The sequence below is a fragment of the Enoplosus armatus genome, chromosome 8 (assembly GCF_043641665.1).
Source record: "Enoplosus armatus isolate fEnoArm2 chromosome 8, fEnoArm2.hap1, whole genome shotgun sequence".
Lineage (NCBI taxonomy): Eukaryota > Metazoa > Chordata > Actinopteri > Centrarchiformes > Enoplosidae > Enoplosus > Enoplosus armatus.
Window position 1 is genome coordinate 25415101 of NC_092187.1, and position 22283 is coordinate 25437383.

General features: G+C 42.3%; 1 protein-coding gene across 1 annotated transcript in view; it reads right to left on the reverse strand.

Annotated features, from left to right (window-relative positions):
* The window catches only part of itpr3 (inositol 1,4,5-trisphosphate receptor, type 3), a 59915-nt gene that overhangs the window by 32904 nt on the left and 4728 nt on the right, over window positions 1–22283 (reverse strand). The window contains exons 2-19 of the mRNA XM_070910836.1: window positions 13574–13644; window positions 10828–10949; window positions 10530–10616; window positions 8539–8697; window positions 7575–7673; window positions 7368–7451; window positions 6273–6419; window positions 6016–6111; window positions 5130–5156; window positions 5018–5032; window positions 4763–4902; window positions 4390–4489; window positions 3294–3454; window positions 2083–2224; window positions 1798–1962; window positions 946–1118; window positions 733–852; window positions 198–279 (exon numbers count right to left, since the gene is read on the reverse strand). Coding sequence (XP_070766937.1) covers window positions 198–279; window positions 733–852; window positions 946–1118; window positions 1798–1962; window positions 2083–2224; window positions 3294–3454; window positions 4390–4489; window positions 4763–4902; window positions 5018–5032; window positions 5130–5156; window positions 6016–6111; window positions 6273–6419; window positions 7368–7451; window positions 7575–7673; window positions 8539–8697; window positions 10530–10616; window positions 10828–10949; window positions 13574–13644 — 1990 coding nt within the window. The remainder of the gene's footprint in view (window positions 1–197; window positions 280–732; window positions 853–945; window positions 1119–1797; window positions 1963–2082; window positions 2225–3293; window positions 3455–4389; window positions 4490–4762; window positions 4903–5017; window positions 5033–5129; window positions 5157–6015; window positions 6112–6272; window positions 6420–7367; window positions 7452–7574; window positions 7674–8538; window positions 8698–10529; window positions 10617–10827; window positions 10950–13573; window positions 13645–22283) is intronic.

Consider the following 22283-nt stretch of genomic DNA (forward strand, 5'->3'; position numbering starts at 1 on the left):
GGCAAAATTCCAATCAAATCATTTAATCCATCCATACTCATAATACATGATTGTTCTTCTGCAACACAGCAAAACGCACAAGGTCAAGGTGGAGGTCAAAGATTATTTACATACCCATTTAAAACTGGGTTTGCAGTATCTGCCACTGCAGGTAAACAAAGTGATAAGAGAACAAACAGAGAAGCAGGCAGTTCTACCTCGTCCTCATCTCCATAGTCATCCATCCCCATGTACTCTCCCTGGCCACCACCAGGGGGCGCCTCTCTGGGGATACGCCGTCTGGATGGAACGAAACAGAAATCAAGTGAAATTCTAAGATGTTGACATTAAAAGCAATCAGCAGTTCCTGTTTATAATGTATCCAAGTTCTAAAGTGTCTTTTTTCTCTCATTTGATTTTATGGACCTTTATTCTGGCAGGACATCAGAGTTCATCTCCTTTATCCTCTTGAAGTGTAAGTCACATTGAATGATATCAATATGTATCTCATGTCTGTGTGTTCAGATTTGACTGAGTTATGACTCCAAGAAGAAGCTCCCCTGAGGAGGCTCTCTCGTTGCTGAATGTCCATGTCTACTACAGACCAGATCCTGTAATTCCACTATTTTTAAAGAGCCGCCCAGAACGAATATTTCATTCCCCCCCGTGACGTTAATCCTGTCCAAATAAGATCTAAGATGATGCAGAAATCATTTCTGATTGAGGGGTCACAGGTCATCCCTCCCTCCTCACTCTGTCTTGATGAGGATGTCCTGGTTTTTGGGGTCCAGCACACATTTACAGATGAGCTCCTGTGTGACTGGGATGGCCACGTTGTTGGACACACACAGGTCTGACAGGTAGTCCAGAAACCTGCACAAACACACACAATCGCAGTCAAAGAATAAACTAGCCACAATGACATAATGACCACCTCTACCCCCTGCTTCCCCCCTCCATATGTACCTGGGCTCTCGGTTCTTGCGGACCAGGCTGACGAAGGTCTCCACCTCGGTCTTGGTGATGTGTTTCTCCAGCAGTTTTCGGTTGTTGTGCAGCAGGGCGGTGATGGTGTCCTCAGCCAGGATGTCATAACCAATCTGACTCTGCATCACACCGAACTGCTTCGCTATATGCTCCTGGAGGTGGGTGAGAGAGAGGGGGAGTCAGGGAATCATTCACTCTCTCTTTCATCTCCCTTTGTATTTTGACTCTTTGGTAACGGTGGCAAAACCGCCATCACTAGCAACTCTATCATCATTATCATTGTCATCATGAGTGTTCTTAGCATCTCAACCATCAACATCATTACTGAGCTTCAAAGTTTACTAACTCTACCATTGGAAAATAGAATGAGTTTGGATTTGTCCTCATTTAACACCAACTTCAATTGGGTTTTTACCCATGAAGTTCAGTTTAATCGTCATGAGAATTCACTACTCAGCTTGTGAAAACACTTGTACAAAGTCTTCTGTGACTTCTGCAATCGGCTTGAGACTTAGAAACTATTACAGAAAGCCTCATTACAAACTGGAGGTGCAGGGTTTTAAAGAATTATTTAGGTTAAGTATTTAGGAGTCTAATGAAAGACTCTACTAGTTTTTTGGAGCTTGCCAGAATTCAGCTCGTTCTACTGATAAGAACAGTAGATAACAGTATCATCAGCATAAAATTGTACAATTCATTGGATAAGTTGTCAAAAAGCTTATTTATATATATAGAAAAGATAAATGGTGCTAGTACAGAACCCTGGGATACACCCTTTGATACAGGAAAGACCCAGCTAACAAGGGGGGTCACCATCATCTTCCTCCTCACCTGGTTCTTGCGGTAGTCCTCCTGGGAGTGTCGGAGCACTCTGTAGCAGAGTCTGAACATGTACTGGTAGGGAGAGTTCTTCTGGTCCGCCAACTCCTCCAGACGCAGCAGGGGACCCTCCCCTCCCCCCCGGTCCTTAAAGGGAGCCTTCAGGATGCCAAAAATCTGAACACGCAATCACACACAAGGCATCGGTTAGTTGTCAGTTATTGACTTTTTTGTTGAACCTTGTCCTTCTGCTTCCCGATTTCTTTTTGAATCCCTGAGTATTTGTTTGGATCATACCTGTTTAAGGATGTTCTGTTCTCTCATCAGTTTCTGTCTCTCTCGGTTGGCTTTGGCCATGACTACGTCCAGGACTGGCTGACCGCTGTTGATGACGTCAGCCACGAAGAAAACCACGTCCTCCAGCAGCTTGATGGCAAACCTGACCAACAATTAACAGTGAATATGAAGTCCTCCTCAAGGCCTGCCTCCCTGTCTGCTCCTCCTCATGTTATGATATACTCTACCTACTCAAAATGTAATATTTAAGTCAGCTCTTAGGATTTGGAAACAATTCAAAACAGTTTGTCTCTTCCATTATTTCACCATTCTTTAAAAGATGGAACTTCCTCTTGGTATGACTGTGGTATCAAACGGACTAACATACTGAAACATATTTTGTTGTTCCAACAACTTTAAGAACATTTTTGTCTTCCCAAATGTTAGTATTAATTCATGATTTGGAATAGACGCTGCTCAGCTGATTCTTCTACTGTAGCTCAGATGTAAACTAACAGGATCATCTGCCAGTTCTAAGAAGACATTTGGACAATTTTTCACAAACACTGAAAAACGTAATAAACTCATTTCCTACGCTTTCAGGCATTCCTTTTATTTTAACTTATCTGAATTGTTTATTTCGTATTTTACTGTTGTGTTCACTACTTCATACTGTATTTGTATGTGCATGTATGTAAAAATATAGAAATAGATTTTTAACTTTTAACTTTTGTCACTATGCAACTTTTCCTCAAGTGCATGTATTTTGCTTTTGTTTCCTTTGTTTTATATTTATTAAAAAACCATTCAAAGTTTGATATGCCACTTGGTATCTACTGTTGTTTGAAAATGTAATAAATAATCTCTCTAACTCTAACCTGGTTTAATGACCATGAAGGATAACATGGGTATGAAATGGTGTCGCTCCCTCACCCTTAACTGGAAACATTAAATTCAAAAGGAGCTTTTCAATATGAACATCAAATTATGTCAAGATTTTAGTGCAGATCAAATAAAAGAAAAATATGTAATTGTTGCCATTTTCAATATCAGACTATCAATAGTGAGCAGCTGGACAACAAATAAACCTTTTTCCATTACAGTATCATATTTAATCATCCTCACGCATACAGACATCAAACTAGTTCACACAGGTACAGTAGCTGCACTCCCTTATCACACACACACACACACACACACACACACACACACACACACACAGTGTGTCGTACCGGCGGTCGTTCTGGCTGATGAAGCCCTGGCTGAACTGGTCCACCACGGTGCTCAGCATGGCGCTGGCGTCGTTGGCAAAGTCCAGATCTCTGATCTCCATCACAGGAACAGAGACGATGGCGAACGCCTCCTTATCCTCTTTAGTGGGACATGTTCCCAACTGCAGGAGGAGTTACAATAATATTTACTCCTGCTCATATACATTCTATAAAAACGCTAAATATCTGTATCGTAGTTTCTACAAATGGACATTATTACATTTGTAGTATTTCTGTTAAACATAAATGTAAATAGTTGTATTTGAGGTTTAAAGATCAGGTCACATTTTTTTAGTTGGTCACATGAATTTAGGTCACATGGTTTTTCTCTCTTTCATATGAAAAACACACACAGCTTTTGTACATCAGACAAATACAAGACTTTTATGCTTATTAAGATAAGTATGAATTTTAGTCATACTGCATTGCTAACGTAAAATACACTCAGACACTTTTATCTGACATTACTGGAATTGGTTTTTACCAATTTCAGTCTGAATTCCCTTTTTTTAAATATTTTTTTTATATTTGATTTAAAAACTTTAACTTGACTGTATTTACAGAACATGAATAGGACATTTCACTACCTTACATTTTGGAATACAACAACAGAACCCTTGTTTTCGTGTAACAGAAGAAGTTGTAAAATGTTAAATGTTGTATTAACACAAGCAGTCAAACTAAATAAAACTGTCAGAATTATGATTCAGGAACTATCTGACCAGCGTTTGGTTCTCCACAGTGTTCGATACTCTGTACTATGAACTAGAGCTGAAACAATCGGCCGATTAATCAAACAATCAAACCAATTAGCTGATCAACAGAAAATGAATGGGCAACCGTTTTGATTTTGATGAATGTTTCAGTCATTTTCTGGTTCCAGTTTCTCAAATTTGCTCTTGTTTCTCATGGTTATGTTTTTGAATCACATACGTTGAGTCATATACTTTTACTTTTGCAACAATGGCTGTTAGCCCTTCCTGTAAGTTGTGTTTGTACAGCACCAACAAGCCAACTCAAAGCTTGTAAAGCATATTTGAACTTGTGTGGGACAAACCATGAGTCTGATGGGTCTCTCCTCGTCTATATCGATGGGGACGTTGGTGCTCTGGATCCAGGTGTTGGTGCACAGGTGTCTCAGTCGTACGTACGAGTTCCTGTAAGGCAAACCGGTTCACTTTCTGTTCAGTTCTGCTTTATTTATATCACTCTGCTTCTCTGTGGTATGCTCTATAATTATTGGTAGTTTGTCATAGAAACTCAAACTTCCTACACAAATGTTTCACATTAAAAGCCTACAGGAAGGCAGTTGTGTGCAGATTCCGTCCCGTATTCAGAGGCGACACAATCCCTGTCATTCTCTGTAGTCTTTTATTATGAAACATCTGCAGGAAGTCAAAGGACGTGCAGTAACGGCCGTGTGTTCCTACCGTGGTACGAACGAGTCGGTCTTCTGCAGCGTGGTCGGGTCGAGCTCGAACAGCGAGGCGATGTCGTTCCCATGAGCCACTGCCACCAACTTGTACTTGATCCGCTCGCCGAGGGAGCGCTTGTTGCTACGACCGTCCACCTACAGAGAGGTCAGAGGTCAGGGTGAGGCCGAGGAAGTACAAATACACAAACTGATGGCTGTTTACTTCTGCTGTGTACTGTTACTGCGCTGATGATTTAGTCAGTCATTTAGCTTCCAGCTCAGATGACTTTCAGACCTCTTAAATCTCTCAGCCTCTCTGCTGTTGATGAAGTGACGACTGTAAAGAAGTTCAAACAGAGACTCACCGAGGGCGGGGGCTCCGCATTGTCTCCTTTGTAGCCCGGGTTCTCCTACAACAACAACAACAACAAGTCCAGAGATGATATTTCTTAGATTCTTCAAGAATACAAATAAGTGCAACATACATTAAAGGATTCCAGTTTGTTACAAATAGGAAATTAGTGAGCACAATGTTATTATGACAAAACTACGAAAATAAGACCCACTTTGTAATAAATCAGAATAATCCTTTAATCAACAGTCTATTAAAATACATCCCATCCATCCATCTAAACTTCAGGAACCTTTAACTTCTCTTCAAATCTAACTTCTGTTGAAATTTGATGAATGAATGAAGTGAACTCTGCATGGTGCCTTGATGAATATTCAACACAAATCATCCCATTTTATAAAAAAAAAAAGTAATAAGATTATTGTGATACACAAAAAGTGAATAAACAAATTAATCAGTTTAGATTTGGTTCCATGTTTTTGGGTTACAGCTGGGGTCATTTATTTTTGTTAGCATGAGAGCTGAAACAATTAGTCGATTAATCGAATTATCAAAATTAATCTTAAAAGCAAAAATACCAAAATGTACTGCTTCTAGCTTCTCAAAAGTTAACACTTGTCTTCTATGATTGTAAACTGAATATCTGTGGTATATATGATATTTATGATCGATTAATTGAAAGAACAATGAGCAGATTAATTGGTAATGATAATAATTATAATTTTTAAGTTTCACCACAAAACTAATTGATATTTTTATCAAATAAGAACAAAAAGGTAAACGGTAAATAACTTCAATTAGGCTTTATGAGTAATAGAAATCCACAGAAATTATATTTGGTCATGTTTCAAATCCCACCATGACTCCCATTCATTCATTCATTCATTAATCCTTCCATCCAGTGTTGCCATGGTTACCTCAGCAGCCAGGTAGTTGCCGGTGGCCAGGTGTTTGAAGCGGTAGAGGCTGTTCCAGTGTCCCGCCCCCCCACGACACGGGTCATGATGGACAACCTGACGGACCAATCAGCACACAGCGAGTTGTTGCGTTATTACAACTTCAGCTTTGGAGGAAACTCTTTAGGGTTAGGCAAGTAGTGGTTATGTTCTCCACAAAATGAATGTAAGTCAATGTAATGTCCTCTGAACTGATGGAAACATGACCGTGAGTGTACCTCGACCTCCCACAGGGCGTTGGAGCTGGTGGCCGAGGTCGCAGACTGTCTCAGCGTGGTTCGGAGGAAAACGTGGAGTTTGCTCTTGTACTCGTCGCAGGTCAGAAACTTTTCCTGCTCAGCGTGAAACAAACGCACCACGTCGCCCTGAGAGACAGAAAGTTAAAGACGCATTAAAGGACATGTCTGCAGTGTTTGTATTTATACTGCAGGTGCCCATATTTGGTCAAAGGCACAGAACTGTGGGCATTTGAATTCATTCACTTTTGGATTCTGGGTCGAAAAGAAACAACCTGATTTCTCAGAAACAAAGTGTGAATAATGAAATCTGGTGGCCATAAGATAAACCTATAGGACACAGGGTCTCAAAGTCAGACACTTATGGCAAATTGGAAGCAGTAAAAGTAGCTGAATCAGCTATTAGCGGTTCCAGTTTGCAGTGTACCCACGGATGCACAGACAACTATCACTGGATTACTGTGATACTGAAGAAAACTTAAAAACATGAGGATTCTCAGGCAAGTTCTGCAGTTAGAAGGAGCAGCTATGATTTCTACAGAGAGTTGAGGATGTCTATTCATGGACATCTGAGATAATGCTAACCTCACGCTAAATCTAAAAACATGTGTTTCATGTCTGTGTTCAGGTCTGAGTTACGGCTCTGAGAAGGAGTGTGATCTTTGACGCAGTAGTATCTTAATCACCTCCTGAGCTGTGTGTGTTTGAAAGCTCCCAATAAAAGCATTTAAAAAACGGAGGGTCAGGACTCCCACAGACGGACGAAAGATAAATCTGAGGGGTCGTGAGAAGATCAACAGGAGAGCAAATCATTCCTCTAATCTTTGTTATTTTTTGTGAATTACTGGATAATAATAATAAGATGTTTCAGGTCTTTTACAATGATTCAAATGAAACTGAATAAACTGACTCACAACTGGTGATCGACTCGCTTTAATGGGTCACAAGCGAAAAAGGTCGGGAAACATTCATATCATGTATGTACTGCATGTACTGCATGTACAGTATGACCTGCATGTACAGTATGTACTGCATGTACAGTATGTACTGCAGTACTGTCTGCTGTGTCTCACTCACTCCTTTGAGGACTTCCTCTCTGTGGTCACTGAACATCATGAACAGGTTGATCTTCCAGCTGGTGTTGCAGTTCACTGAGTTCACCTGCAGAGGGAGGAAGAGCTGTTGAAGAGCTGGTTCTGGCACAGTGCTGACCCTCATCAGTATCAGGACCAGATTCAGTATTAGTCTGGGCCTCAGTGTCAGTACTGTGCATCTGTGTCTCACCTCCTTGCAGCCTGGATGGTCGGTCAGTTCGTAGTTTGAAGCGTGAAGCGGCTGACCAGCGTTCACCGGGTTCAGGATGACTTTATCTCCCACCACCACCTGCAACAGGCAGCATACGCCAAATACTAATACTGCTACAAGTACTGTTACGATTACTACTGCAGCTTCAATTACTACTGCTAATATGTCTGAGCTGATCTGCAGGATCAGTACTGAAGTCAGTCAAGGCTTCTTTAATGTCCCAGTATCACCCATTATTCTGCTGTTATTATCTGTATTACTTTGACTGTAACTGCTTGGACAGCAACTCGTACTGTTACACTTTCTATCCATGTTACTACGACAGAAGTTCAGCCACATGACCCTGACGGGTCCAGACTAAAGTTCTGGGTCACATTTAGACAGTTCAGGTCTGGATCGGTTTTGTTTATATTTAGACAAGATCAAGTAGCCAAAAGTAATAATAAATAAAATATAATATTGGTGTGGGTTCTTTGGCAGAGCGAGTCAGGCTCAGCTGGATCAGTTACGGGCCGGGTTCAGGACTTAGTTGTCTGTACAGGCATGAAACTAATACTCCACATACTACTAGCTTCTGAGATACTGTCTGTACTGCTGCTGCTACATTTCAGAGTATATGTATAGTATATAAATAATTGTTTTTGGTTATATTCTGTTTGTGTTTCTACTTTTTTTATCAGTTTCTGTGTATTTTCACTTTTAGAAGATCATGGTGTTGCACCATTTTGTATAAAATGGGCTGTATAAATAAAGTTTTTATGACTATCATGGTGATGATCATGATCATTGATTTTACACGTTATTATCATTATTAGAGGAAAGATCATCAGAGATGTGAACGCTGGGTTCATCCTCCGGGGACCATGAACACATAAATGATCCTGACCCTGGCCCGTAGTGTGTGAGGTACTCTGTGCAGATGTGCAGTATGAAGTGTATTCACATTGTCTCCGTTGGCGCGCAGCTTCCAGAACGGCTGGATGAAGAGCCAGGAGCCTTCGTTCCCCGTCCCGTCCAGAGTGACCCTCATAGCGTTCTTCTCCAACAGAGCCGGCAGACGCTTGTTCACCGTCAGGTATTTATTACTCTTCATGTGGAGCAACTGGAGACAAACAACATGGCCACTCATTTCACTGCGTGTTAGATGCACTTAAAGTAGAAGCCTGAAAGTAGCAGTGAATGTATCTACTAACAAGTCCTGTGTGTGTATCACAGCCTAATCAATCTTATTATTATTATTATTAAAACTCATCAGTGAGCCTCACTGTTGTTTCCTTCATCACCATGAACACACACACTGCAGTTTATCTGGACTCAGCCTCACACACACCGTCCTGCTGCCACAAACACTCACTAGAGCTCCACATGTGGATTCATCCGCCGCTGAAAATAGTCCCCAACAGATGCACTATTTCCTGCTGTTGGTTTGATAAAAACTCCAGCGAGCAGCTGTTGGAGGGAACGACTGAGCCTTTTAAACATGTTTTTAAAGATTGACGTCTTCAGCAGGAACCAATGAGCTGACAGCTGAGAGCCACAGACAGGAAGTGAGACAGGAAGTGAGACGGACTGACAGGTTGCTGGTTTGATGACTTTGAGAAAAACACAGAATACAGCCAGACAGTGTGTGTGTGTGTGTGTGTGTGTTTAAACATGTGAAAGCTCAGTTATCTTTTGTACTGCAGTTTAATGGAGTGCTACAGATATCCAAGTAACCCTCTCCACACCTTCAACACACACACACACACACACACACGCACACACACACACACACACCTTTCTCCTATGGGAATCTTTATCTTAACAATCTGACACAGTTTCACTCAGCAGCTACCACACCCAGACTGTCACTGTGTGTGTGTGTGTGTTTGTGCATGTAGGTGTGTCTGTGTGTGTGTGTGTGTGTGTGTGTGTGTGTGTGTCTGTGTGTCTGTGTGTGTGTGTTATGATGACAGATCTACAGCAGTGAAGGGAGGTCAATATTGGCACTAACAGATAGCAATATGTCGACACAGCAAAGCAGTAAGACAGTGTGTGTGTGTGTGTGTGTGTGTGTGTGTGTGTGTGTGTGTGCGCGAGCAGGTGCATACGTGTGTGTGTCAGACAGGTACTGTAAAGGGTAGGGGAGGGGTGTGAGTCACCTGGTTGTTATAGCAACAGGGGTCGCCCTGTGAATACGAACTGCCAGGTGGGTGTACTTGTACACAGATGTGCAGTCATGCCGCATACCGTCCAGTACATTTACTCAAGTACTGTGTTTTCATTGTATGCTACTTTCTACTTCTACTCTACTACATTTCAGAGGCAAACGTACTTTTTACTTTTCAGATCAAGATTTTCCTGTGATCAGTACGTCAGATATGAGGCTGTGTTACAGTCTTAACTACCCAAAAGTATATAAAGCATTTAAATTAGCTGCCAGTCAACCAGCTATAAGAAGTACTGTTTACATGTTAATGCATCATTAATAATGCTCCAGTAATATATGATATAACTATATAACAAAATAAAAATCTTAAAGTTATAATCCTTAGATTTTTGTTTTATGGTTCAGCCTTTCAATGTGTTTACATTCAGTAATTTCCTCCCTTCATAGTAGTTTTCATTGCTAGTGGCGGAGTCCGCCATTCCTGAACTGGATTCAGATCTAAACACGAGGGATTGTGTCTCTTTGTAGTTGTTTTTGTAGTTGTCTTGTGTCTTTTTGTGGTAGTTCTGCATCTTTTGTCAATCAGTTTGTGTCTCTTTGTGTCTTTTTGTTGTCACTTTAAGTCTCTTTGTAGTCATGTGATTGACTTTCCAACAAAAACAGTCATACAAACAGAGGAGGTGTCTGACACTGGCGTGACAACAGACCTCCAGTTTCATGTCTGACTTTATAAATTATCCACACGTTTGTAGTTATAATGAAAAAGATGAGAAACAGTAATTTACCTGCATGACAGTTCCGTATTTGACGATGTCTCCGTGGACTTTCCTGTTTTCTGTCTCGTTCTGCTTCTGCTCCAGGTTGGACGCATGCTGCAGGACACACACACACACACACACACACACACACACACCGTTGACTCTTGTCAGCTGTAACGTGGTGGAACATCTGGTGGTGAACCCGGTCTTCCTGACGCCGGTAGAGGAGGTTGTACCAGCGTCTGGTCTAAAAGTAGTTTTGCCGACTTCACCATCAGACACGAGTCGCTGCGTTTCCATCACAGTTACTTTATTGAACTATTACCTGTAGTTTCTGCAGCAGAACCACATCGCCGATCTTGTCCTTCTCATGTTTGGCTTGTTTGGCTTTCCAGAACTGTTTCTGAGCCGAGTACCGACTCATGGGACAGACCTTAAACAGGCAGTCTGAGCGAGGACAGAACAAAACAGGACAGATTAGACCAGAACAAGACATCACATCTTAGACGACCTGTAACTTCATGTTGTATTCTACTTTATTGTACGCGTTGTGGAGTCACATGAGGTCTCACTGTGCTGTGGTTGGTTTGAGTGATTAGTTCCAGAGTGATGATTGGTTAGCGGACCAGCACCTGAAGCTAATTGGTTGTTTTGGTTTCAGAACATCAAACTGGTGAAGCATCGGACATTAAGCCTGTCTCTGAGATTTATATCTGCTCCACGACCAAATATAGTCCTTCTGCCTGTGAGCTGATTAACCAGCAGTGACGTCGCTGTAACCCTTTAACTTACTGGAAACCAGTTATCAAATCAAACAACTTTTTACTTCTTCATCTGATGAAGATGTGGCCAGAACCTCCAGAGACATGTTGACATGTGTAGGGTTAGCACAGCCCTAGCATTGCAAACAATAATGTTAGCATGGTTAGCATCGATCTCATTTGTTCAAGTAACGAAAACTTGACCTGCTGGTGGCGCTAGAGGAAAAGTCTCGACATCACCAAAGTCATTAAGATTCATCCTCTGCGCTCCATGATTACTTTAGTTTCTTTATATTTCAGATTTCCACAGACTGACACTGAGTGGCTAATATGGAGGTACAAGTACATGTTAAAGTAAAAACATGAATTCTTTCATTCAAATAAAAACAGGAGAGAACAGGACTGGAGGAGAAAGAGGGAGAAATTCAGAAAAACAAATAAAGCTGGAGTGAAAGGAAAATGGGGTGGGGGGGGGGGGGTAAATATTGACTCTCCTCCAGCAGATCCTGTATGTTAAAAAACATTAACACTGTTACTGTGTGTGTGTGTGTGTGTGTGTGTAAAGCAAACATAATTTGCCTGTGTATAATTACTCTGTATCGTACTGCAAAGATCTAAATGGATATTCAGGTTTAAAGTCATCTTGACTTAAGGAAATGAGCTTTTAATCCACACACACACACACACACACACACACACACACAGTCTTAACAGTGCATATTTATATATATATATATAACACTTTGACGGGAAACAACCAAATAAAAAGATAGAAAGTTGAAAAGATTTTGACGATGAGATTTATATCTCATCTCTTTGGGTGTTTTCGTCCAAATATAAAGCTGAAAACACGTGATGTTGATCTAGGTGAGGCCAGTTACACAGTTTATCATTACAACCAAGAGCAAACACTGAAAAAAACGATGTCACTGCTTGAATAAAGGCAGGAACTCCCTTATTTCCTGTCTGCATCTATATCATTACCTGTCCATTACAAAACGGTGAGACTTTAACTAATTAACTCTAAATAAATAAAGACCAGACGGCAACCAAATTGCACTGAGCTACAGTCAAAATCTCCAGGTGAGCAGGGGGCGGAGTTATCTCACCTGAAAGCCCTCCAGCGGTCTGTCGGGGTGCTCTGGATTTAAAGCTCGAGCTGTCAGTCACTGTGATCTACTTGTAAACTAGTTCAACTACTAAAACAGCACAGAGCAGATGGTGCCACATGCTGTATTAATATGTAATATATATATATATATATACTGTGTATACAGGGTGTGTGTGTGTGTGTGTGTGTCAGAGAGCAGCCAGTGGAAAACTTCACCAGCAGCCTCTAAAGACAGAAGTTGGACTGACATCACACACACATATCATCTATATTTCATCCAGTACACTGGAGGTTTTCATGGGTCCATTGGCTTCTTGTAACAGAGACCTGACCCAGGACCCGAGTCGGGCTCCAGCTTCCACATCACAGATCACTGGATGATCAGTATGATAAAACACCACAAAGCATCTGAATGTGTTTTAATCATTAAGCACAATCAATACCTTTCTGATGGCACGACTTAAAGAGATCCATATTTAAATGTCAAATAGAAAACAAACCTTTAACATCCTGTCACTCAGCAGGACAATGATGACGCACTCCTGCAGCTGCATGAACCAGATGTTCATAACTTCAAGCTCGGCATCAATGTATTGAACTTTATTTCTTGTGTTTCATTACTCACCAATAAAAAAAACCCAGTTCTTATGTAGAATATTAATACTGGCAGAACAAGCTCTCCACCACGGGACCGTCTGTCGATAAGACCTGATCCACCTGCTGGTTAACAGGCAGCAGCAGCTGAGTTCCACTTAACTTCCAATACGGTTGTTTTTCACTCTTGTGTCTGTCCTTTGAATATTATAATACATGTAAATATGTATAATATAAATAAATACATATTAATGTAGTTTCATGTGCGTTCACCCTTCTGAAGATAACTCTTGTTCCTTCTCATTCGGACCAATGAGGAGCCACTGAGTGTCTGACGTGTTATTGTATTATGTTTTTCTTACTTTGTTATTATTTCTCCTTTTCCTGAAACCAAACACACAAAAATACAGAAACTCAAACTTAAAGGTGTTTTCCTGTCAAGCCACTTGTTCACTAATAAAGTTTTTCCTAACTGGAACTTCTGGACTATTTGAGATTTGACCTGTCGCTTCTGTGGTGGTCGGTGATTGTGTACGAGAGGAGCCACAGGCAGCCATTTCTGTTAATACTTCTATTGATATTAACACACACACACTTGGTCCTACCTCTGAACTTCTTTGGAGGATTCTCCAAATCTCCAGCAGCTGGTTCGACCACACAGCGGTCATCCACCAACCTACAGACAGAAACCAAAGAAGAAGAAATGTGGATTTGAATTTTGATCATAATTCAAAGAAAGCTCCTTTCAAAGAACAAATTAATGGCTACCTGAAAAGTTATCTTGTATTTTTCAGCCAGGACCCTCTTTATACATACACAGTCAATTAAAATGCCTAATTCTATTACTGTTATATTATGTTAAATGATTGATTAAACCCATTAAACAACTGTACACTGTAGAAGAATCACTTTAAATAAACCCCTGATGTTCCCAACCATAATAACATCTTAAAATAATAATGAATTGTTAATAATAATAGTGTGATGTTGACGATGAATTAAATATCTGCAGAAAATGATCATGACACTGAACTGAAACCAACGGCAGTCTGGAAGGTCATCAATCTACAAACTGACGGTTTGATTGGAAGATAATCAGCGAGGCGTGAAGTGACTTGCACAAACGAAGGTCTGGACAGGAAACAACACGCTGCAGCATTGTGTCGCTGTCTGCAGTGACTCTTCTATTTTTAGACACCTTTTGTCACCAGATGCTGAAGCTGCTGAGACATACAGTAAAGTGTGAATGGCAGCTCCGCCCACAGCCAATCAGAGCGGCCCACCTGTCAGCTATTTGTATACATATATACTTTATATACAGTTAGCTAGTTTTAACTGCTTTATATACAGTTAGCTAGGTTAACTGCTTTATATACAGTTAGCTAGTTTTAACTGCTTTATATACAGTTAGCTAGGTTAACTGCTTTATATACAGTTAGCTAGTTTTCACTGCTTTATATACAGTTAGCTAGTTTTAGCTGCTTTATATACAGTTAGCTAATTTTCACTATATTCACAGTTAGCTAGTTTTCACTGCTTTATATACAGTTAGCTAGGTTAACTGCTTTATATACAGTTAGCTAGTTTTCACTGCTTTATATACAGTTAGCTAATTTTCACTATATTCACAGTTAGCTAGTTTTAACTGCTTTATATACAGTTAGCTAGTTTTCACTATATTTACAGTTAGCTAGTTTTCACTACTTTATATATAGTTAGCTAGTTTTCACTGCTTTATATACAGTTAGCTAGTTTTCACTATATTTACAGTTAGCTAGTTTTAACTGCTTTATATACAGTTAGCTAGTTTTAACTGCTTTATGTACTGTAAGCTAGTTTTCACTACTTCTACACTACATTTATATTATAGGTGTCAGATAAATATAGTCCAGTAAAAAGTACAATATTACCCTCAGAAATGTAGTGGAATAGAGCATAAAATGGAAATACTCAAGTAAAGTACAGCTACCTCAAGATTTTACTTACAGTACTTGTACCTGAGTAAATGTATCTGGTTACTTTCCACCACTGCCATGTGCAGTTTGATGGTTGGACAGTCAGAGGACACTTTCAGAGGAACTTCAGTGAAAGAATCTAACTGAAACTGTAAAAGTGAGCGCTACATGTCCCCCACCACCCCCAGTGGAAATTACACCCTTGAAAGACAACAAAGAACACTGAGTCTGAGTTTAGCAAAATTACCAGAACAGCATTTCTTTGTCTCAAGAATATTGTGCGAAACTTCAGGAGCCTGAAAGAATAAAGACAGTTCAGCCCCCGCTGTGTGTGGCCATTAGAGTAAATCTCTCTTACCGTCAGTGTTTAGGCAACAGGGGGGCTCAATAGTGACAGAGGCCTCTGGCAGTCAGACACACACACACACACACACACACACACACCTGGCCTCCTGCTGAATATAGTTAATGTGTGTATGAATGGACAGGTAATCCTGCTGACTGCAGACTGTCTGCTACCTGCCTGAAAAGAGAGCTTTAGAAGGTGTGTGTGTGTGTGTGTGTGTGTGTGTGTGTGATGGATCTACACATTAGGATGAGCACCTTTCACTAACCGTGAATTGAGTGTATAAAGAAGTCTTGTTTCATACTATTTGAATGATTGAGACGACTCTACAGATCACGTATTTTAGTAGTTGTATTTTTGCATTGCAGCTCAGTTGAGGTCAAACTATTAGAAACCGAGACCACAGCCTGTAAACAAATCTGGTGCGTGGAAGTGATTGTGGGAAGCTCCAACCTCCATATGTTCAATGATCATCTGCCAAACATGCTCACTCATCAGGTGACTAAACCCAGAAGACAAACAAGGAGAGATGGCCTGACATGGTCCAGGCTCATGTTGATGGTTCTTGAATTAAAAGTGTTGCTGGCGTTTGTTTGTTTGTTCACTTGATTGGTTGTACAGTCGGTCAGTTTGCCCGTACCAGGCAGGTAGATCATAGGTAGGTTTATTTGACAGTAATAAGACTAAAATAAAGTAACCATCTATCTATTGAACCAATGGCAGGAAGAACTCAGTGGTTTGAGTTGAAAAATTAAGATTGACTTTCCAATATGTCCTCATCTCTTAAAAATGTCTTTACAATCCAAAAGGTTTGTACTTTTCAAAAATATCCCTACACTCCAAGAATGTCTTCACTTGTCTGCTATTTCTAAAAATGTCTTCACTTTCCAAATACAACCCCTACTTTCCACAAATGCCCCACTTTGCTAAATGTCTTCACTTTCTCAAAGTAACCCTACATTGCAAGAAAATGTCCTGAATTCAAAAAATTGTCCTTTCTTTCCAACAATGTCTTCAGTTTTTAAGTGTCCTCACAAACACAGAGCTAGCAGACCCTCCGTACTGGTTGTGCGGATGAGGGTCTTTGACTGAATTGGCCATCGTGTAAATCACTGATCTATGGAAATGAGACCAACACTTTCTATATGTGAGGGGGTCTTTTAAAGAACAGCACTCATCCAATATCAGTTAGCGTGGTTGTTGAGTCAGCAATCGACCCTTTGTTAAAACCCACCCCCCTTAGTTACTGTTGCTATGCATGTCAAGATTTGCATTCAGGTGCAGCTCTACAAAGATAAAGGCGGCAGATTTACCTCCAAACTTCTTAGTGACTCTTGAAGCAGTGGCTCTCTGATTTCAGACAGAAGTAAACAAAAGCAGCTTCTCGTTTTTAGTCGGCGACCGTTGATTTAGCTAAAACAGCAACTGTTGCTGTGGCTAGCTAGCTAATTAGCGTTAGCTCCGAGAGTTGGTTGAACTCCGCTTGACTGTCATCTACCTTTCCCACCTGGAAAACACTGGAAGCACTGTGAGGATCATGTTCTTTGACTTCTCCAGTGCCCTCAACACCATCCAGCCAGCACTGCTGAGGGTGAAGTTGGAGGGAGCGGGAGTGGACCGTCACCTGGCTTCATGGACAATCAAGATGGCTGCCTCGGTCTGTTGGAGCGCATTGTTTTGCCTTGTTTTGTTTGTAAACAGTGTTTTTTGTTTTGGTTCATGGAGCTCTTCACCAGAGAAGAGCTCATGAACATCAGGGGAACAACTCCAGTGGATTTGTTTCCCGAGTTTCTTACACCTTTAACTGTTTTATGGGACATTCTGGTCAAAGGTGCTCTCACCTTTGCAGCTCTACGTCGACGTAGAGGGAAATGTGCTGGTGCGCTCGTGCGTCTTCGCCGGCGAGGACAACGGACACCGCTACCCGGAATATTTCTCTCTAACATGCGCTCACTGGGGAATAAGATGGACGAACTCCAGCTGCTGATGAGGAGAAACAAGGACTTTTATTCATCTGCTGTTTTGTGCTTCACAGAGACATGGCTGGGGGAAAGAACTCCCGACGCGGCGCTGCAGCTGGACGGATTCCAGCTTCTCCGAGCGGACCGCGACGCGCACCTCTCCGGCAAAACAAAGGGTGGAGGTATTTGTTTCTACATCAACAGCAGCTGGTGTAACGACGTGACAGTGATCCGACGGCATTGCTCTCCTTCCCTGGAAACTTTTTTCATTAACTGTAAACCTTACTACTCCCCCCGTGAGTTCGCTTCATTCATTCTGGTCGGTGTTTACATTCCACCGGAGGCCAACGTGCAGGACGCACAGCGCGCACTCGCCGACCAGATACTGGAAACGGAGCGGACCAACCCGGACTCCTTAGTTATTGTCCTCGGTGACTTTAACAAAGGTAACCTCAGACACGAACTCCCCAAATACAAACAGTTTATTAAATGCCCCACCAGGGAGGGGAACACTCTGGATCACTGTTACACCACAGTCAGTAACGCTTTTCACGCCGTCACCCGCGCTGCACTGGGACACTCTGACCACGACATGGTCCACCTGATTCCTGCATACAGGCAGAAATTAAAACTTTCTAAGCCTGTTGTGAGAACTTCGAAGAAGTGGACCAGTGAAGCTGCAGAGGACCTGAAGGCGTGTTTGGACTGTACTGACTGGGATGTTTTCAGGACTGCTACCAACAGTCTGGATGAGTACACAGAGGCTGTGACTTCATATATCAGCTTCTGTGAGGACTGCTGCGTACCAACTCGGACCAGGGTGAGTTACAACAACGACAAACCCTGGTTCACAGCAAGACTGCGACAGCTGTGGTTGGAAAAGGAAGAGGCGTTTAAGAGTGGCAACAGAGCAGAGTTTAAGGAAGCCAAGTACAAGTTTAGCAAGGCGGTGAGGGAAGCTAAACGACTGTACTCAGAGAGACTACAAGACCAGTTCTCCTCCAACGACTCTGCTTCTGTGTGGAGGGGGCTCAGGCAGATCACCAACTACAAGCCAAGAGCCCCCAACTCTGCTAACGACCGACGCCTCGCCAACAGCCTCAACGACTTCTACTGTGGCTTTGACCACCATCACCCACCAGCTCCAGCCCAACAGCCCCAACCCCCTCATCACACCTGGGGCTGAACTCTCACACCTCTTACCACCACAGCTGCCCCCCACAGCGACCCCCACTCCTCCAGCATCGACACCTCTGTCTGTCCTTGAAAGAGATGTGAACAGACTCTTCAAGAGACAAAACCCCCGGAAAGCTTCTGGACCAGACTCCATCTCCCCATCCTGCCTGAAGCGCTGCGCCGATCAGCTGTCTCCGGTGTTCACGGACATCTTCAACACCTCACTGGAGACATGCCACGTGCCAGCCTGCTTCAAGGCCTCCACCATCATCCCTGTCCCCAAAAAACCAGGGCCCACAGGATTAAATGACTACAGACCCGTCGCCCTGACCTCTGTGGTCATGAAATCATTTGAACGCCTGGTCCTGTCCCACCTCAAATCCATCACAGACCCTCTGCTGGACCCCCTGCAGTTCACCTACAGAGCCAACAGGTCTGTAGATGACGCCGTCAACCTGGCTCTACACTTCATCCTCCAGCACCTGGACTCCGCAGGATCCTACGCCAGGATCCTGTTTGTGGACTTCAGCTCTGCCTTCAACACGATCCTCATCGAGGATGAGTCTGCCTACAGGTGGGAGATTGACCATCTGGTGACCTGGTGCAACAGCAACAACCTGGAGCTTAACGCTTCAAAGACAGTGGAGATGGTTGTAGACTTTAGGAAGAGTGCAGCCCCACCCGCCCCCATCACCCTGTGTGACTCTCCAGTGGACACTGTGGAGTCCTTCCGTTTCCTGGGCTCCATCATCAGCCAGGACCTCCGGTGGGAGCTGAACATCAGCTCCCTCATCAAGAAAGCCCAACAGAGGATGTACTTCCTGAGGCAGCTGAGGAAGTTTAACCTGCCACAAACAATGCTGGTTCACTTCTACACTGCCATCATAGAGTCCATCCTCACCTCCTCCATCACCGTCTGGTACGCTGCTGCCTCCACCAAGGACAGACGCAGACTGCAGCGTATCATCCGCTCTGCAGAGAGGGTGATCGGCTGCAACCTCCTGTCTCTTCAGGACCTGTACTCCTCCAGGACCCTGAGGAGAGCAGGGAAGAGCGCTGCCGACCCCTCCCACCCCGGACACCATCTGTTCGACCCCCTCCCCTCTGGCAGGAGGCTGCGGTCCATCAGGACCAAAACCTCCCGCCACAAAAACAGTTTCTTCCCCTCTGCAGTCAACCTGACGAACTCACACTGACCCCCCCCCCCCCCCCCCCCCCCCCGAACACAAACACTACTACATCACCCCTGTCCCCCCTGCGTTACATTAACGCACCCACCCCCTACTGGACACTTTACCTGGACACTTTACTTTATTCTGGTCACTGCACTGTTGTTATTTATCTTAGTTTTATTCTTATTTTAGCTTTTATATTCTACTTATTTGTTATAGTACAATAGCACCTTCAGACCACAGGGACAGGAGGAGGCTCAATAGACTGATTAGGCGAGCCGGCTCTGTTGATGTCCATGATGGATGTTAGCCAAGCTGACATCCATCATGGACAACACCTCCCAGCCCCTGTGGGGGCCCTGAGCAGCTCCTTCAGCAGCAGACTGTTACACCCTCTGGTTTTAACTGACACAGTGCTGTCTGCTGTGTGTTTCTGCACCTTTCTGTCTTTGCTGCTGCGACGTGTAAATTTCCCCGCGGTTTTTCTTCCTTTCCTCTTCCTCAGTTTTTCTTTTTTCTTCAGAATATCTTCACTATACAAAATGTCCTTGCTTTTTAAAAACGTCTTCAGTTTTCCCTCTTTTCTTCCTGTCTCGTCACATCTTCATCTTGTCTTTGTTTTCCGTCTTCCCACTTTTCTGTTATTAATTCTTTCTTCAGTTTGTCCTCATTTTCCTAAAAGTCTTAACTTCTCCCTGTTTTCTTCCTGTCTCTTCCTCTTCTGTTGATCCTTATTCCTGCATCTCTCCCCTTCCTCTCTTCACGTCTTTCTTTCTTTAAAATGTCCAAAATGTTCCCATTCCTTTTTTCTATTCTCCCTCTTCTGTCTGGTGTTTTTCTTTTCTCAATCATTTTCCTTCTTTTTATGTTTTCATTCCATTTTCCCGTCTTTCCACTTTTCTGACTTTCCGACTTTCCGACCGCCCACAGAGACCACCATCACTGAAAGGACAACAACCAATCAGTTCTTTTGTCTGCCTACCAGGTGTGTCCCAGGTGTGTCCCAGGTGTGTCCCAGGTGTGTGCGTGTCTTTCAGGACACCTGTGTCTGCTAATTGCTCTATTCACTCTTGCTCTATACTCTCAGGTATGTTGTCTCGTTGTTCAACATCTGTTTCAGGACGACATCAGAGTTCATCAGCTGACTCTGAATCTGTTTAGTCTTTCTTCTGTTTCTCTTAATTCTTTCCTTCTTTCTTCATGTATTTGCTTCTTTTTATCTTCCTTTTTATTTTATTTATGCTTCTTGAGATTAGTGCAGTACTTGTATTCTCTTTTTAATTTCTCTGATTATGTTTATTGTGACCAACATACCAAAGCAAATTCCTTGTATGTGAAAAGCTACGTGGCAACAAACCTGATTTATCTAAAAACTCCACAGCAGCTCCATGTTTCAATTCTAATAATAAAGAATAATAATAATAATAATAATGTTTTTTTCCTTTCAGACGCTGTCTGCAAAATGTGGTTGTTGTCTTCATCCTGTGCCCCCCCCCCTCCCTCCCTCCTGCAGGAAAAACAGATTTGAATATGGATTTGAGTATCTAATGAGTGCAGGTGTTTTCCATCAGTGACAGACTGAAGCTGCAGAGTCTGTTTACAGCTGTGAGCTCAGTAACACCTCTCAGTTTTTAGAACTTTTATATATGAAGATTAGAAAGTACACCCGCTTTTATAATTCAATCAGTCCTGAAATAAATCCTGTTTACGACTTTTCTGAAGTCTTCTTTTTTTTTTCTTAAATAATGCCTTTTTAAAATAGTTTAACTTAAATGAAAAGCAGTGAAAAAGACTCAGTCCTGCTCATTGATTTATAACTCTACATGAGGTGGAACAATACAACCAGAGCTGCAGTTTTAAAAGGGAAAAATGATCTCAGCCAACAATGCAATGTTTTTTTCCCTCCAGCCATTCTAGTATTTTCCAGCTTCTTCATGTCTGTTGTGAAATACATTGTGGGACAGAAAAGTCAATCAACTCACAAACTCAAAAATCTGAAGCTGAAATGATTTAAATGACCAGGATTTCGATGACTGAATAATCGTTTAAGTCAAACGAAGTCAACTTCAACTTCTCTGAGCAGTGAAATGATCCTCATGTCAACATTTGTTCAGATCTGAGATCAGCGATCACAAAGGACAAATCCTCCTGGAAGGTAGAGCTGAAATACGATCTGATGCGAGACGAGAGAGCGTCTGATTAAAGAAAACAGGGCCGTCCCTCAGTGAAGACCAGAAACGTCCGAGCGTCCTGTTTGAATCCTGTTTGTGTTGATGCAGCAGAATTTGACTGTAGGGAAACCAGCAGGTTCATCCACTCACGTCTCTCGCTCTCTCTGTTTGCATCAGGTCTCTCACATGGCAGGTACTCCCTATTCAAATGTCCTCATAAAAACTGCTTTTCAGGAGGAAAATTCAAGTACTTTCAAGGTACCTAAACCAGAAATCTCCAGCCTGTCATCACATCTAAATTCTTACAATAACGCGATTGTGAAGAAGAAAGTTCTTTTCTTTAATTCTTTTATACCCACAGCGATCAATGTATGTTGTCACTTTGTTTATTTCAGCAGCTGTTCATAATAACTTTGTATGTTTTGATCTGATTGGTTAATTCTCGCCGAGACGCCAGGAGACAACAAACAAATACGACGACGAGATCGCTTCATTTCAAACACTAAACATGAGTGACTGTGTGGCTCAAACACC